The sequence below is a fragment of the Pongo abelii genome, chromosome 1 (genome assembly GCF_028885655.2).
Source record: "Pongo abelii isolate AG06213 chromosome 1, NHGRI_mPonAbe1-v2.0_pri, whole genome shotgun sequence".
Taxonomy (NCBI): Eukaryota; Metazoa; Chordata; class Mammalia; order Primates; family Hominidae; genus Pongo; species Pongo abelii.
Genome location: NC_071985.2, coordinates 8,896,632 through 8,911,935, shown reverse-complemented (window position 1 = coordinate 8,911,935; position 15,304 = coordinate 8,896,632). Strand labels below are relative to the sequence as shown.

General features: G+C 42.2%; 1 protein-coding gene across 2 annotated transcripts in view; it reads left to right on the top strand.

Moving 5' to 3' along the window:
• FMN2 (formin 2) overlaps positions 1–15,304 on the top strand; it is a 399,576-nt gene that overhangs the window by 105,807 nt on the left and 278,465 nt on the right. The window contains exons 5-6 of one of the 2 annotated variants that reach the window (XM_054560978.2): positions 7,997–9,900; positions 12,216–12,360. The exons of the other annotated variant lie outside the window; for it this stretch is intronic. Coding sequence (XP_054416953.1) covers positions 7,997–9,900; positions 12,216–12,360 — 2,049 coding nt within the window. The remainder of the gene's footprint in view (positions 1–7,996; positions 9,901–12,215; positions 12,361–15,304) is intronic. 2 annotated transcript variants of the gene reach the window in all.

The window sequence follows — 15,304 nt, the reverse complement described above, 5'->3', positions numbered from 1 at the left end:
ATAGCTGATGAACACATGGTTTTCCTGGAAGGTGATGCTCCCCTTTTCCCAAGCCTCTCCCCGTCCATCTCTTCATCTGCATCCTTTGTAACATCCCTTCTAGTAACTCAGCAAAAGTATGTGTTTCCCTGAGTTCTGTGGGCTGGTCTAACACATTGAACCTGTGGAGCGGGTGGAGGGATCCTGGATTTATAGCCAGTTGGTCAGAAGTTCCAGAGGCCTGGACCTGTGGCTTGCATATGAAGTGGGGGCAGTTTTGAGGACTGAGCCCTCAACCTGTGGGATCTGATGCTACCTCCAGGTAGATAGTGTTAGAATTGATTTGAATTAGAGGACACTCATCTGGTGTCTATAATAGAATTGATTGCTTGCTGGAGGGATGAAATCTTTGCACATTTTGATGATAGAGGTCACAGAAGTCCTCTGTTTTCATTGTTAAGTGAGAGAATAGGGAAAGCATTGTGGTTAGGTTTTTTCCTGTACCCTCAGATGCACTTTAAGGAACAGGGTAGCGTAATCAAATAGCAGTATTAGCTAAGCAGTCACAATATGGAAGTGAAGTATTGATGAGAGAGAAAAACTTGCAATAATCACTATCAAGATGAGAGGCTGAAGATGTAAAAATTGATGAACTCTCTCAGTATGTAGACAGGGGATAGTAGGCTAAGTACAAAGTCTTTACTCCGCCCCCCCAAAAATCCAAGGGAAGAAACAGACAAGGAAATGAGGAGCAGTGTAAAATTATAGAAGCCAGAAGAAAAGAGTTCTAAGGGGGACGGAATGATTAATAGTCTCAGATTCTTCATAAAGGACAGGGTTAAATCTATAGTATTTGGCAATAAGGAAACCACGAGCGGTGCCGAGAGTAATTCCATTAGAGTGGCAGGGTCAAAAGGCAGCTCTGCCACTCCGGGTAATAGTCCAAATCCCCTCCATTTGATTTTCTCCAGGCTTTATTCTTTAGGAAGATTTTTCTTTTTCTTTTCTTTTTTTTTTGGAGACAGAATCTCACTCTGTTTCCCAGGCTGGAGTGCAGTGGCACGATCTCGGCTCACTGCAACCTCTACCTCCCAGGTAGAAGCAATTCTGCCTCAGCCTCCAGAGTAACTGGGATTACAGGTATGCACCACCATGCCTGGCTAATTTTTGTATTATTAGTAGAGACAGGGTTTCACCATGTTGGCCAGGCTGGTCTCAAACTCCTGACCTCAGGTGATCCGCCCACCTCAACCCCCCAAAGTGCTAGGATTATAGGTGTGAGCCACTGCGCCTGGCCAGGAAGATTTTTCTTAAAAAAACAAACAACAACAAAAAAGATATTTGAGAATATTGGGTGTTAATGCAAGGGAGGCGATTAGGAGGTGAAAAACTGAGCTGCACTTTCCATCCATAGATCGTTCAAGGAAAGTGAAGCTGTAATAAAATAGTGCTTTCCTTCCTTGTATTACTTGAGGCAATTAAGGGATAGATTGCTTTAAATTATGGTCCAGTACCTCCTGCAACTCTAGCTCAAATAAGTAGAAAGAAAATTCTCAGTATGTGAGCAGGAACCAAAAAGGCTTGGTCTTTTTGCTGTTTATCTCCCTTTTTCTCTGGCTCGCTTCCCCAAATGTTTATTGCTTCCACTGTGTTTGTTCACTAAAGATCATTACTTTAACCTTCCCATCGTATCAGCTCCTATGCTAAAGAGCTGTTAAAAGTAATACAGCCGATTATGATTTCTAACATATGCCTCTCCCTTCCATATCACATTTCTCGTTCATCAGTGAAGGAATAGAAAGAGATTTGCCATGTCCATTCCAGTTCAGAAATATTATAATTTCCATAATTCATCATGTATTTTATACTAAGGTTTCTAGAGATGCCATCTCAGCTCCCTGTGTGAGGCTTTTTCCCATAATATGTTCTATTTTAAAAAGCCCTAGGCAAGTTATTTACCATTTACCATCTGTTCTAATATTCTTTCTTGAAATTTCCCTTTCAAACTTTAAATTGCTTGTATTTTAGTTTTGTGCAAAATTGTATCTGTATAACACCTCGATCTCTTTCCCTATGGGATCATGTGTAGCAGATGTTAACATATTATGAACTGGAATGCCATTGGTTTGTTCCAAAACTAGGACGTTTCTGAATTTAGAACATGACAGCCTGGAGCGGTGGCTCACACCTGTAATCCCAGCACTTTGGGAGGCCGAGGCGGGCGGATCACGATGTCAGGAGTTTGAGACCAGCCTGGCCAACATAGTGAAACCCCTTCTCTACTAAAAATACCAAAATTAGCCCGGCATGGTGGCTTGTGCCTGTCGTCCCAGCTACTCGGGAGGCTGATGAGGGAGAATTGCTTGAACCCAGGAGGCAGAGGTTGCAATGAGCTGAGACTGCGCCATTGGACTCCAGCCTGGGTGACAGAGTGAGACTCCGTCTCAAAAAACAAACGAAAAAGAATATGACAAGTAGAGAATTTATATGCTTCTGTGAAGAACAGAATTCCTATTTTACAGATGTCTAGAGGTATCCTAACTTGCCAGTAATGTTGCTTTAGAATTTAGCAGAATTTGAAAAATCTAAATATGGTAGAAAATTAATTATATATCTCATGTTAAAATTTATAAAATAAATTATTACAGTGTTAACTTACCAATAAGCAGCTTTTAAATTCTAGGCTTTAAAAGTATCCTGCTTACATAATAAACATAATAAAGTTTCAAAGATGAGCAAATTAACTTTTCAGCAAAAGCTTTACTTGAGTGTATCTTGGCTTCTTTTTTGACAGTTGTAACCTTAATGTTACAGTAATGTTTTCTTTTTCTGGGAATCAGATAATCTTCTGTTTGGAAAAATATTTTTGGTGAACATTTTATTTTTTAATGGAAACTTGTATTTTGTGATACGCAAGTGTTCAAACAATTTATAAGAGCTAACCATCACCGCCCACATATAAGATTATACAGGAATGGAGGAATTTTGGCTGACTTACTGTATATAATTATTGAGCCAACATAGATGGCAGACTCTACCACTTATGATTTAGGGTTTTGAAACAGTATTTTAAAGTACAAATAATCTCAAAATTCGTAATCTATAAAGCACATTAATTATTGTATTGACTAACTAAAAATAGATTTAACCTTCCTTCATTTATAAGGATGCATCCATTATATAGGTTCTGTACAAAATTGCCAAGGTTACTTTTTTTTTTTCATTTTTTACAACAAAATTTATTTAAATTTTTTGATAGGAAAAGCCATTAGCCTTCGGTAAACTGTTGCACAATTACTGGAAATGCTGAGTGAGAGTCTTTCTGAAAACTGTAGAAGGCTAAAGATAATGAAAAGTGCATCTCTTCATTGTCAGGTCCTCTGAGAATCTGATAGGCTCTATCTAGCTGCACCCTGAAGAGACAAGATTAAGTTCCAGGCACTGGACACAGAGGAATAGGCTCCTAACTGGAGGGCTTTCCACAGACAACAGAGCGCCTGGCAGTCTCTTTGAGATTAAATCCAGGCTGTGTGGGAGGGTGGGCCCCGCAGAGCTTCATTCCACTTTGTGTGGGTCCTGAGAGTAGGGTGTTTGCTTAAATGGCAAGAAAATGTATGGCCTTTTTTCCTGATAATTACTGATATCTGCCATGTAAATTTCTTTATAAATCCCTGGAAGAAAACAACCTATATTAGAAATCAGCTCTTACTTCTGACAAGCAATGGAGCTTTCTCTAGAGTGCTCTACAGGAAATATCTCAGCTGACTTTCTGAATTGGTACTCTCTGAGAGCCAGCTGGCCCTTGACTGATAGCCCTGGATAAGGAAGGCCAGATAAGATTCTTTGAAGACTCTTAGCTAAATTCAGAGCCCCAAATCCTACATACATTTGGCTACTCTGTAGTAGTGAATTGGTGGCCTTATTTTACAGGCTAGTCAGTTAAGGTTTGAGATGCACTTAATTGCTCTGCTTTTGTGGAATAGAAAAGGGGGATTGTAACATTAATACAGGGCCGGCCGGGATTTTAGGGTGCAGGTAAGGATAGGTCATAGGGAGAGTGAAGATTCTAGCAAGTTGGTTTTTTGTTCTCTGTACAGTGGGAATAATGTAAGAAGCAGACAGTTTGTTGCCCTCAACTCTTTGTTCATGTTCTCTTCTATAAAAATGATTTGTACAAAAAAGTTTTGTTGATAAAAATTTTAGTCTTTCATCTTTGCAGTCTGTTATCATCTTTATGAATTTTTTGACTCTTCCGCCTTCCTGGCACCACAAGGCTAGCATTGCTGTGTTTATTAAAGATTCAGATTTGGAATTTTGTCCTCTTATCACTACTTCCTCTCCCATTTCTTAGCTCTGGTTCTTATTGCATCTTACATTTGAAAACATTTGAAGCTTATGGGGTGTATCAATTCTTTATTTTCTCAACTTTTTATTACCTAAGTACCCTCAATTATGACTTTGTTTAAAAAATAAATACGTAACAGAACAATACACACTAATAAATCGATCATTTATAAAATTAGATCCAATCCCAAACCCCTCTCCTTTTAACACAGACCATCTGTTATTATCCACCATGTTTTAGTTTGGCAGGATCAGTTTATCAGTGATTTTTGGATGTTTTAAACCACATGATACAAATGCAGCATAAAGTGAACTTGTTAATCATGCAGAAGTTGGAGGGTTTCTTGAAGTCAGAGAAGGCGATGGTGGAGAACTTGTACTTACTATCATCATACAATTGGAGAGTAGAATTATGTATAGTGGCCATACAGGACGTTAACAATAGTTATGTTCCATTGTGAAAGACAGTGTGGCGATTCCTAGACCTAGAACCAGAAATAGCATTTGACCCAGCAACCCCATTACTGGATATGTACCCAAAGGAGTATATAGATCATTCTATTATAAAGATACATTCACACATATGTTCATTGCAGCACTAGTCATAATAGCAAAGACATGGAGTCAACCCGATTGCCCATCAATGATAGACTGGATAAGGAAAATGTGGATATATACACCATGGAATGCTATGCAGACACAAAAAGGAATGAGATCATGTCCTTTGCAGGGACATGGATGGAGCTGGAAGCCATTATCCTCAGCAAACTAACACAAGAACAGAAAATCAAACACCGCATGTTCTCACTTATAAGTGGGAGCTGAACAGTGAGAACACATAGACACAAGTGGGGAACAAGGCACACTGGGGCCTGTTAGGAGGAGTAAAGGGAGGGACAGCATCAGGATAAGCAGCTAATGCATGCTGGGCATAATACCTAGGTGATGGGTTGATGGGTGCAGCAAACCACCATGGCCCACGTTGACCTATGGAACAAACCTGCATGTCCTGCACATGTATCCCAGAACTTAAAATGGAATTAAATCATAAAAAAAGGTTATTTTTTTTTCACTATGGGCTACTTAAAAACTACAAGGCAATATAGTTTTTCCCAAACTGTGCATTACAAATACTTCAGTCTTTTGTGTAGATGTAAAATAATGAGCTTTTAAGGGGTGTGTATGTGCGTGTATATATGCCTGAATAACATATAAATTCTCAAAAATCTTGCCTATTAAAGTGTGTTACATTCCTTTATTAGTTGAAAAGTCAATTATTTTTCAGTTTCCTTTCATAGTAAGGGCTACTTCTTTTTTTTAACAATAGAAAATTAAGGAAATCAACCCTTTGTAGGGGCTGTGTCTCTAAATTACTGGTTGTCTTCAGCTGTCAGCAAACATCATGATTGACCTTCAGCAAGTTAAATGTTGTAGCAAAAGATATAGTTTCCAAGGAAGAAGTAACAGAGGTTAGGATTAAGATTACTAAATTTAGCAGGGTGCAGTGGTGTGTGCCTATAGTCCTAGCGACTTGGGTTGCTGAGCTGGGAGGGTGGCTTAAGCCCAGGAGTTCAAGGCCAGCCTGGGCAATGTAGCAAGACTCTGTTGTGGAAAAAAGGAAGGACTATTAAGTTTACATTTCCAGGCCGTGCGCGGTGGCTCACGCCTGTAATCCCAGCACTTTGGGAGGCCGAGGTGGGTGGATCACCTGAGGTCAGGAGTTTGAGACCAGCCTGGCCAATGTGCTGAAACCCTGTCTTTACTAAAAATACAAAAATTAGCCGGGCGTGGTGGCACATGCCTGTAGTCCCAGCTACTCAGGAGGCTGAGGCAGGAGAATTGCATGAACCTGCGAGGCAGAGGTTGCAGTGAGCTCAGATCACGCTATTGCACTCCAGCCTGGGCGACAAGAGCAAAACTCTGTCGCAAAAAAAAAAAAAAAAAAAGAAAAAAAAAAAAGTTTACGTTTCCTTCATAGAGATGGGGGGGAAAAAGTTGCTCTAAAGATTTTTTATCACAGCTATCGTAGCACCCAAAAATGCCTCATTTGTAGTAAATACCCTTTCTGTCTTGTCTATCTGCATTTTATCCACTGCAAATGGGTTGGATGTCTGTTTAGATTTAATAAAGAAGATGTTTGCTTTTCACTTTATGGAGATATTTCTTGGATCCAGAGTTTAACCTTAGCAAGCAGGGTAAGAGTTTAGTTTCATACTTAATATTATCTTTATATTACCTGTTAATTATTCTTCCACAATATGTAAAAATCAAGTCTGGAGTATAAGTGTCAGCCTCCCAGGTGGGTAAGAAGAGTGTGCATGTGGACCTATGGCTCTTTACCGTGGCCTATGGGGATCATCTGGAACTCTCTGGAACACTCTGGAGTGTTGCAGGAAACCCTGGAACACTGAAGAAATAGTTCTCAACACAAGAAGTCTCTCATCCTCTCTTTCCCTTTTATTCCAGCCTTGAGTGAGCAAATCCACATCTGTATGAGCAGTAATTAAAGTATGATTGACACTGCAGTTTCCACAAGACTGGGGCTTGTCTTCCTATGTTTGTTTGTCTTCCTTTCTCTCTATCAATTCCTTCTTCCTCTCTTTTCATCTGTTATTCATATTAAATTTACCCTTAAGAAGGCAATGCCCTTCTTTCTACTCAAAACATTTTTTTTTTTCTTGAAGGGCTCCTGGTTGATTGTGAGTTTTAGGAAAGGAAGATACCACTTAGATGTCAGAGTGCCCCATATGTTGGCCAGTTGTTATCTGCCATCTTTTTTTTTTTTTTTGAGACAGTGTCTCACTCTGTTTCCCAGGCGGGAGTGCAGTGCAGTGGCGTGTGATCATAGATTGCTGCAACCTCGAACTCCAGGGCTCAAGCTGTCCTTCCGCCTCAGCCTCCCAAGTAGCTGGGACTACAGGCATGTGCCACCGTGCTCAGCTAATTTTTTTAATTTTTAGTAGAGATGCAGTCTTGCTATGTTGCTCAGGCTGGTCTCGAACTCCTGATCTCAAGTGATCCTCCCACCTCAGCCTCACAAAGTGCTGGGATTACAGGCGTGAACCACCATGTCTGGCCATCAGCCGTCTTTATAAATTGTGGAGAACCGTCAGTTATCACTTCCTGAAATACCCTAGGTAAAATATTAAAGTTCTAGTAAACGTAATATAAGTGGTATGGCACATGCTCATAATGCATTTGTCTTGCCCATATGGATATCAAAAATATTTTATATATTATTATTAAACATTCATTCAGTGATCACTTTTAAAAAGCAGTGATTACCTTTAAAATTCAGGATTACCTTTAAAATGTTTTTAGGGAACATCCTAAAAACAAATGTTCCTAGGCTGGAAAGAAGGCTATCTTATAAATAAACTGGTTTATCCCTCAGAACTTTCTTCCCCGTTCTCAGTGGTCTATTTGTCCTCAATGGTATCATTTGAGAATGAGACAGATGTGGACTTAGGATTCTGTGGTAAGTCACGTGTGTTAACCACTTTGAAATCTCAGGGTGCAAGCCAGGAGACACAGAGAAATATTAATACCATCTTTCTCTCAAGGAGTCCTTCTGGAAGTATGACAACAAACAGATATAATTTTGCTTAATTTTTTGCTATTTGAATTTTTCCTTATTTCATAACTAACTATGTCTGTCCTTGTCGCCCTTCAGGAAGTTGTTGACATGAAGTCTGAGGGACAGGCCACTGTAATTCAGCAGCTGGAACAGACTATTGAGGATCTGAGAACCAAAATAGCTGAACTAGAGAGGCAGTATCCTGCCCTGGACACAGAGGTGGCCAGTGGTCGTCAAGGGCTTGAGAATGGAGTAACAGCCTCAGGCGATGTGTGTCTCGATGCTCTCAGGTTAGAAGAAAAGGAAGTACGGCATCAAAGGATTTTAGAGGCGAAATCGATACAGACTTCCCCGACGGAAGAGGGCGGGGTACTGACGCTGCCTCCTGTGGATGCGCTGCCAGGCCGTCCTCCATGCCCCCCTGGGGCTGAGAGTGGACCTCAGACAAAGTTTTGTTCAGAGATTTCTTTGATTGTGTCTCCAAGGCGAATATCAGTCCAGCTCGACAGCCATCAGCCCACACAGAGCATCTCACAGCCTCCACCACCTCCATCCCTTCTGTGGTCTGCTGGTCAAGGACAGGCTGGGTCACAGCCGCCCCATTCTTCTCTTTCTACCGAGTTTCAAACCAGCCATGAACACACTGTTTCCTCCGCCTTTAAAAACAGCTGTACCATCCCATCTCCACCACCTCTGCCTTGCACAGAGTCCTCCAGCTCCATGCCTGGCCTGGGCATGGTGCCTCCCCCACCTCCCCCTCTCCCTGGCATGACAGTGCCTACTCTGCCCAGTACAACCATTCCCCAACCTCCTCCTCTGCCGGGTATAGAAATGCTGCCACCCCCTCCCCCTCCTCTTCCTGGAGTGGGCATACCCCCTCCACCCCCACTTCCCGGAGCGGGCATACCCTCTCCGCCCCCACTTCCCGGAGTGGGCATACCCCCTCCGCCCCCACTTCCCGGAGCGGGAATACCCCCTCCGCCCCCACTTCCCGGAGTGGGCATACCCCCTCCGCCCCCTCTACCCGGAGCAGCAATACCCCCTCCGCCCCCTCTACCCGGAGTGGCAATACCCCCTCCGCCCCCTCTACCCGGAGCGGCCATACCCCCTCCGCCCCCTCTACCCGGAGCGGGAATACCCCCTCCGCCCCCACTACCCGGAGCGGGAATACCCCCTCCGCCCCCTCTACCCGGGGCGTCAATACCCCCTCCGCCCCCTCTACCCGGAGCGTCAATACCCCCTCCGCCCCCACTTCCCGGAGCGGGAATACCCCCTCCGCCCCCACTTCCCGGAGCGGGCATACCCCCTCCGCCCCCTCTACCCGGAGCGGCAATACCCCCTCCGCCCCCTCTACCCGGAGCGGCAATACCCCCTCCGCCCCCTCTACCCGGAGCGGGAATACCCCCTCCGCCCCCACTACCCGGAGCGGGAATACCCCCTCCGCCCCCACTACCCGGAGCGGCAATACCCCCTCCGCCCCCTCTACCCGGAGCGGGAATACCCCCTCCGCCCCCTCTACCCGGAGCGGGGATACCCCCTCCGCCCCCTCTACCCGGAGCGGCGATACCCCCTCCGCCCCCTCTACCCGGAGCGGGAATACCCCCTCCGCCCCCTCTACCCGGAGTGGGAATACCCCCTCCGCCCCCTCTACCCGGAGCGGGAATACCTCCTCCGCCCATTCTACCTGGTGCTGGGATTCCCCCACCTCCTCCCTTGCCAGGTATGGGGATTCCACCTGCTCCAGCTCCCCCACTCCCTCCACCTGGGACAGGAATCCCACCGCCCCCTCTGCTTCCTGCATCAGGCCCTCCACTCCTCCCACAAGTTGGGAGTAGCACTTTACCAACCCCACAGGTGTGTGGATTTCTTCCTCCTCCATTGCCAAGTGGCTTGTTTGGATTAGGGATGAATCAGGACAAAGGGAGTAGGAAGCAGCCCATAGAGCCTTGTCGACCAATGAAGCCTCTTTACTGGACCAGGATTCAACTACATAGTAAAAGGTAACATGAAAGTGAGCTCGTCTTTGCACAGTGTGTGTCAATGTTAGGGAAGTGTTTACCTTCAAACTCTGGAAAATTACCGTTGAATGTAATTTTAAGCACAACTCTAAAACTTGTCTAGATTTTTACATCAATATATAGTGCAGCAGTTTGCTATTTAAAGCTTTAGGCTTTTCTCCGGAAGTACCAAAGATGTAAAATAAATACATATATGTATCAACGTATAAGATGTAGGTATACCCATCTATGTAGTTATTGATATATCTCTTAAAGATTGAGGGATATATTTTTCTTAAAATACATGCTCTGTTATCTAGTTATAAGACTGCAACTTATGCCTAAATCCCAATGGAAGTATGCTTATATGCCCTTTGGAAAATGAATGAGGGCAGGTAAGCGGAGACATTTGTAGCCAAATTATTTTCCATGTAAGAATCTACTTTTTGCTTTTACTACTTCAAGTTTCCATTTCTGACAAACAGCTTAAAAATGTAAATCAAATTCTTTTTTTTTTGAGACGGAGTCTGGCTCTGTTGCCCAGGCTGGAGTGCAGGGGCGCAGCCTTGGCTCACTGCAAGCTCCGCCTCCCAGGTTCACGCCGTTCTCCTACCTCAGCCTCCTGAGTAGCTGGGACTACAGGCGCCCGCCACCATGCCCGGCTAATTTTTTTGCATTTTCAGTAGAGACAGGGTTTCACCGTGTTAGCCAGAATGGTCTCGATCTCCTGACCTTGTGATCTGCCCACCTTGGCTTCCCAAAGTGCTGGGATTACAGGCGTGAGCCACCGTGCCCGGCTGCAAATAAAATTCTTAGGTAAACTGACTCTGGAGCATGGTTTAGTGCACACTTTAAAATGCACAGCCCTGGCCGGGCGCGGTGGCTCACGCCTGTAATCCCAGCACTTTGGGAAGCCAAGGCGGGTGGATCACAAGGTCAGGAGATTGAGACCATCCTGGCTAATACGGTGAAACCTCGTCTCTACTAAAAATACAAAAAATTAGCCAGGCGTGGTGGCGGGCGCCTGTAGTTCCAGCTACTAGGGAGGCTGGGGCAGGAGAATGGCATGAACCAGGGAGGCGGAGCTTGCAGTGAGCCAAGATTGCACCACTGCACTCCAGCCTGGGCGAAAGAGCGAGACTCCGTCTCAAAAAATAAATAAATAAATAAATAAATAATAAATAAAATGCACAGCCCTGCTTTACAGTCCCATCTTGTAGGCTTTCTTCAGAAACATGCTTCACAAAAATACACATATCCACACCCCAAGTGTGAAATAATTTAGTTTTGAAAATTTCATGGCACTTCTGTCGATCATTGGCAACGCAATACAAAGTCATACAATCATAGCTGGGAATGATCATCATAAAAGAATACTTTCCACCAGGTATTCTGGTGGTACTTTATACATTCATGCGTCATCTATAGCCTGTGTTCCCTAGTCATTGAGACAACGCTGTGATACTTGGCTGTGGAATGTGTAGGTGGCAGGGAAAAACTCACACTTTAAACCTTACTGGGGCTTCCTTGTTCTAATGTTTCATGATTCCTTGAATTTCCTTTGTGTGATATGGCATGCATTTAGAAACAGGGTATTTGCCAGGTTCGTTTTCATTTCTTATATGGATTTTTCTACTCACTACACCATATCAGGGGGCAAGAATCTGTATATTCTGATGACTTTTAATTTTTCAGTTCATCTTCTGTGTTGTTACCACGCCACTTATGTATGTGGGTGATTCATTTTAAACTGTGCCTCAAAGTCGTTTTCTCCAGATATAAGACAGGGGATGTTCTTGTGTTTTGCTGTTGGTTTGTTTTTTAAAAAAATGTGTTTACCCTTTTTAGGTGGTACTACACGAATCTGCGGTCACTGAGAAGACAAATAACAATGGGGTGACGGGAGGCAGTAGGAGGGAGAGAATGCCATCCTGTAAATATGTATTTTTTAACCCATGAATAATCTGCAAAGTTGTTAAGTTGGGATTTTGAGATATCAGACATTTCTTGCCTCCCTAGCCTATACTGAGATAAGTTTTGTTTTTACATTTTTATACAGTGGCCTGATGACTGAGGGTTCCTGGAAATTATTTCTGGGGAAAAATTTCGTTCATGGATGGTATTTTAACTTTCCCATTAAGTTGATCAAACAAATGGTGGTCTTAAAGAAGAAGAATATTCTTTCCTTCTTATCTCTCTTTTTTTTCCCTCCTTCCCTCATGCTGGCCTTCCTCCCTCCCCTTCTTCCTTTCTGTTTATGCTTACTGTGATGTAGTTCAGTTTGATGGCTGTTTTATTGTTCTTTTGCTTAATTTTAGAGACTCCAGTACTTCACTTATTTGGGAAAAAATTGAAGAGCCATCCATAGATTGTCATGAATTTGAGGAATTATTTTCTAAAACTGCTGTAAAGGAGAGAAAGAAACCTATCTCTGATACTATCTCAAAGACGAAGGCTAAACAAGTGAGTATTTTTGTGCTTTATGATATTGGACAGTGTTTCTGGCATAAGTGTGAACTGTCATTAGAGAAAACTTTGAAATAGTTTTTGGGCTGTGTAAACCGCCATGGATCTTAGGCAGACAGCAAGGGTTAGAACTTTAAAACATGTGGTTAAGTAAGACTAGTCCAAATAGAACAACACATAATTGTCTCCATCCAGTGATAATGTCCCAACTTTTATTTGTAACATCATAATACATATTTCCAAAATCTCGGCCATTGTTTTTTTCCAGAATTAGTTGCCTAGAAATAAATTTTCACTTGATTTATATCCATCTGACTGCTCCTATGGATGGAAAGAAAGGAAAGAGTGGGGAAAGGAAAACAATTAAGAAATCCAATCCTTAGTAACTGATAATGTGTTTGGTATTTTGTTGCATTATATCTGAAGTGGATGCCATTAGAATCCAGTTAAACAGTCACACTGTACTTGAAATGTGGAAGAGAAATCTTGTATCATTTCTAACCTCTCTATTTTATGTTAGATCCTTTGATCTAACCTGTGACATTTTTGAGTCATAAAAAGAAAGATTGGTGCATTTCAAGAAAAACATCTCCAAGCAATTTTTTTCTACTGATATATCCATTGGACTTGTCATAAAGGGATATTGTTATAAATTTCTCAGGGGTGTCATTTGGAAAGTAGAGTAAAACCTCATGATAATGAACTCCAGATAGAAAGAATTGCTAATGGTGCCCGTCTTTACCCTGAAATGGAGAGTGGCTACATTTCTTAACTTTTGCAGGGTGGCAGGAAAGAGGTCTTGGAAGCAAAGGAATGGCAAGCAGCTCAGTCTTGGGGAGCAAAGAGAGAAAAATGAGGCTGATATCCCCAGTGTTCTCCTTGCCCAGTAGCCCCGTAGGAGTTCCAGCTAATGGGGTGATTCCTCGAATTTTTGCCTCTGACCCGGAAGTAATAGCTAGGCACATGACCTGGAGTTGTTTCCATTGATATTTATTTCAGAGCAGACAATTCTCACTAGATGGACATTGCCAAATCCAGCCAGGAGAAGATGGATTTCAATGGGACAGCTAGACCCCTGTGACCCATATTTGGCTGGGTGAGCAGGCTCACCCCAGGCATTTTATTAATCTCAGAATAATGTAAACCCAAACATTATGCAGTTGAATTCTTTTAGAAATGCTTGTTGCATTATCACTGGTTGCTGGTGACCTCAGGTCAGTAACATAGTAAATGAGATGGCACCTGGCACATGGTAGGCACTCAATAAATATTTATTAAATTAATCAGCTGACTAAGGGATGAAGACTTTATAAATATCAGTGGCTATGTCCAGTAGTGATTAAAAACCAGAAAGTTACTCATTTCATAATAATCAGTAAGTCCAGGGTGACAATGTTAAGAGGAGTAATGGAAAATCATATTTTCTCTGGCAGAGATAAATATTTAAAAAATCCTTTCCATGGTATATTTGCATATAGTACACTGAGTCTGAATCATCGTATCTCTTCTTTTGGGTTGTGTCAGAGATGTAAAATCTGTCTGGGTGAGGAATATGGGTGGGGCTTACATTGAGAAGAGTCAGACAGCCAAAACTGTCACTTGACAAATGTGTAGATGTGGCATGGAGCATCTCTCGTCCAGGGACTAAATACTCAGAAAATTGAGCTATGCTCTCCTTACTCCCAGCACCCCTTTTTTTCTTTTTTTTTTTTTTTGGCTAAGGGAATATAGATAAGGAAGAAGTCTCCCAGGTTGCCCGAGAGTGTAGGATTTCATTCTCTGTTTGACATAGTATTAAGTTTTAGCTTACTGAAATATGATTTATATCTAAATCATCAAACTTCACATTAAACTAGTTGGCATGAAGGGGTCTCTTGGCATATAAACAGTGCATCTGTGTTGAGCATCATCATCTTAAGATAATCTCCTCATTCTGTCATTAAGACATTTCATAAATTGTCAGTAAGAGACTTTGCCAATGTCCTCATTTGTGTTTATTGATAGTGACGCTACTGTTGACCTTCAGCTTCAAACAGGGTTTATGGGACAGTCTCCATCATGACTCCAGATAAACCTATTCAGCAACTCCTTGGCCTGGGTCTTGGTGCTGAGCTCTGCATTTCAGATCTGTTTTTGGAGGGACAAAAGATTTTTTTAAATGTATGTTAGAGAAAAATCACTACAAAGTGATGGATTGCTGAAGAAACATAGTTTTATTTAACTTCATTGTATTTGGAAGAAAAATCTGTCCATTCCATTTACTTGAGACATTTAAAATTTTGTTTAAGGAAAGTGTATTTTCAGGATGCATGCAAATTGTTCCCGTTTTTATGGGAAATGTGCACTGATTGTATGTGCAGACATTTTGGTACCTTATGATTCATTTCCAGTAAAATTAATAGCCTTTAATGCCGTGGCATATGTTTATGGAGGTATTTCAAGCAATTCTTCTTATATACAATGGAAGCTGGAAGTTCTGTTTTTGTTTAAATATTTAAAAATAGCCAAATAATTTTTCTGTGATCTGTCTTCTCCTTGAAAGTAAGACTGTGGTTGAATGCACTGGTGTTTAACGAGGTGCCTGTGCTGTTTTTACTGTCATGGCAGAGACGTTTTCAGTGTGATAATAGAAGATTCCTCAGCTGGGCACATTGCCGTTTGGCATAAGGAGAAAGAGGGTTATTTTCTCTGGATGCTCAGACTGATAGAAATGAAGAATATCTTGTATTTCCAAATCCTTTTTTCTCCAAAGAACTTAAGACAAAGCATTTTATACTTTTCTCATGGAGCATGGATTTAAGTTTGTTCTATGATGATTTCTTCATTTATCCTTCTTTAGTTTGAAGCATTACACAAAAGATTAGCTGAGAAGGTACATAGAAGTTTATCAGAATATAGTTTGACATAGTTTTTCATAACCAAATGAGTGTGACACTTTGAC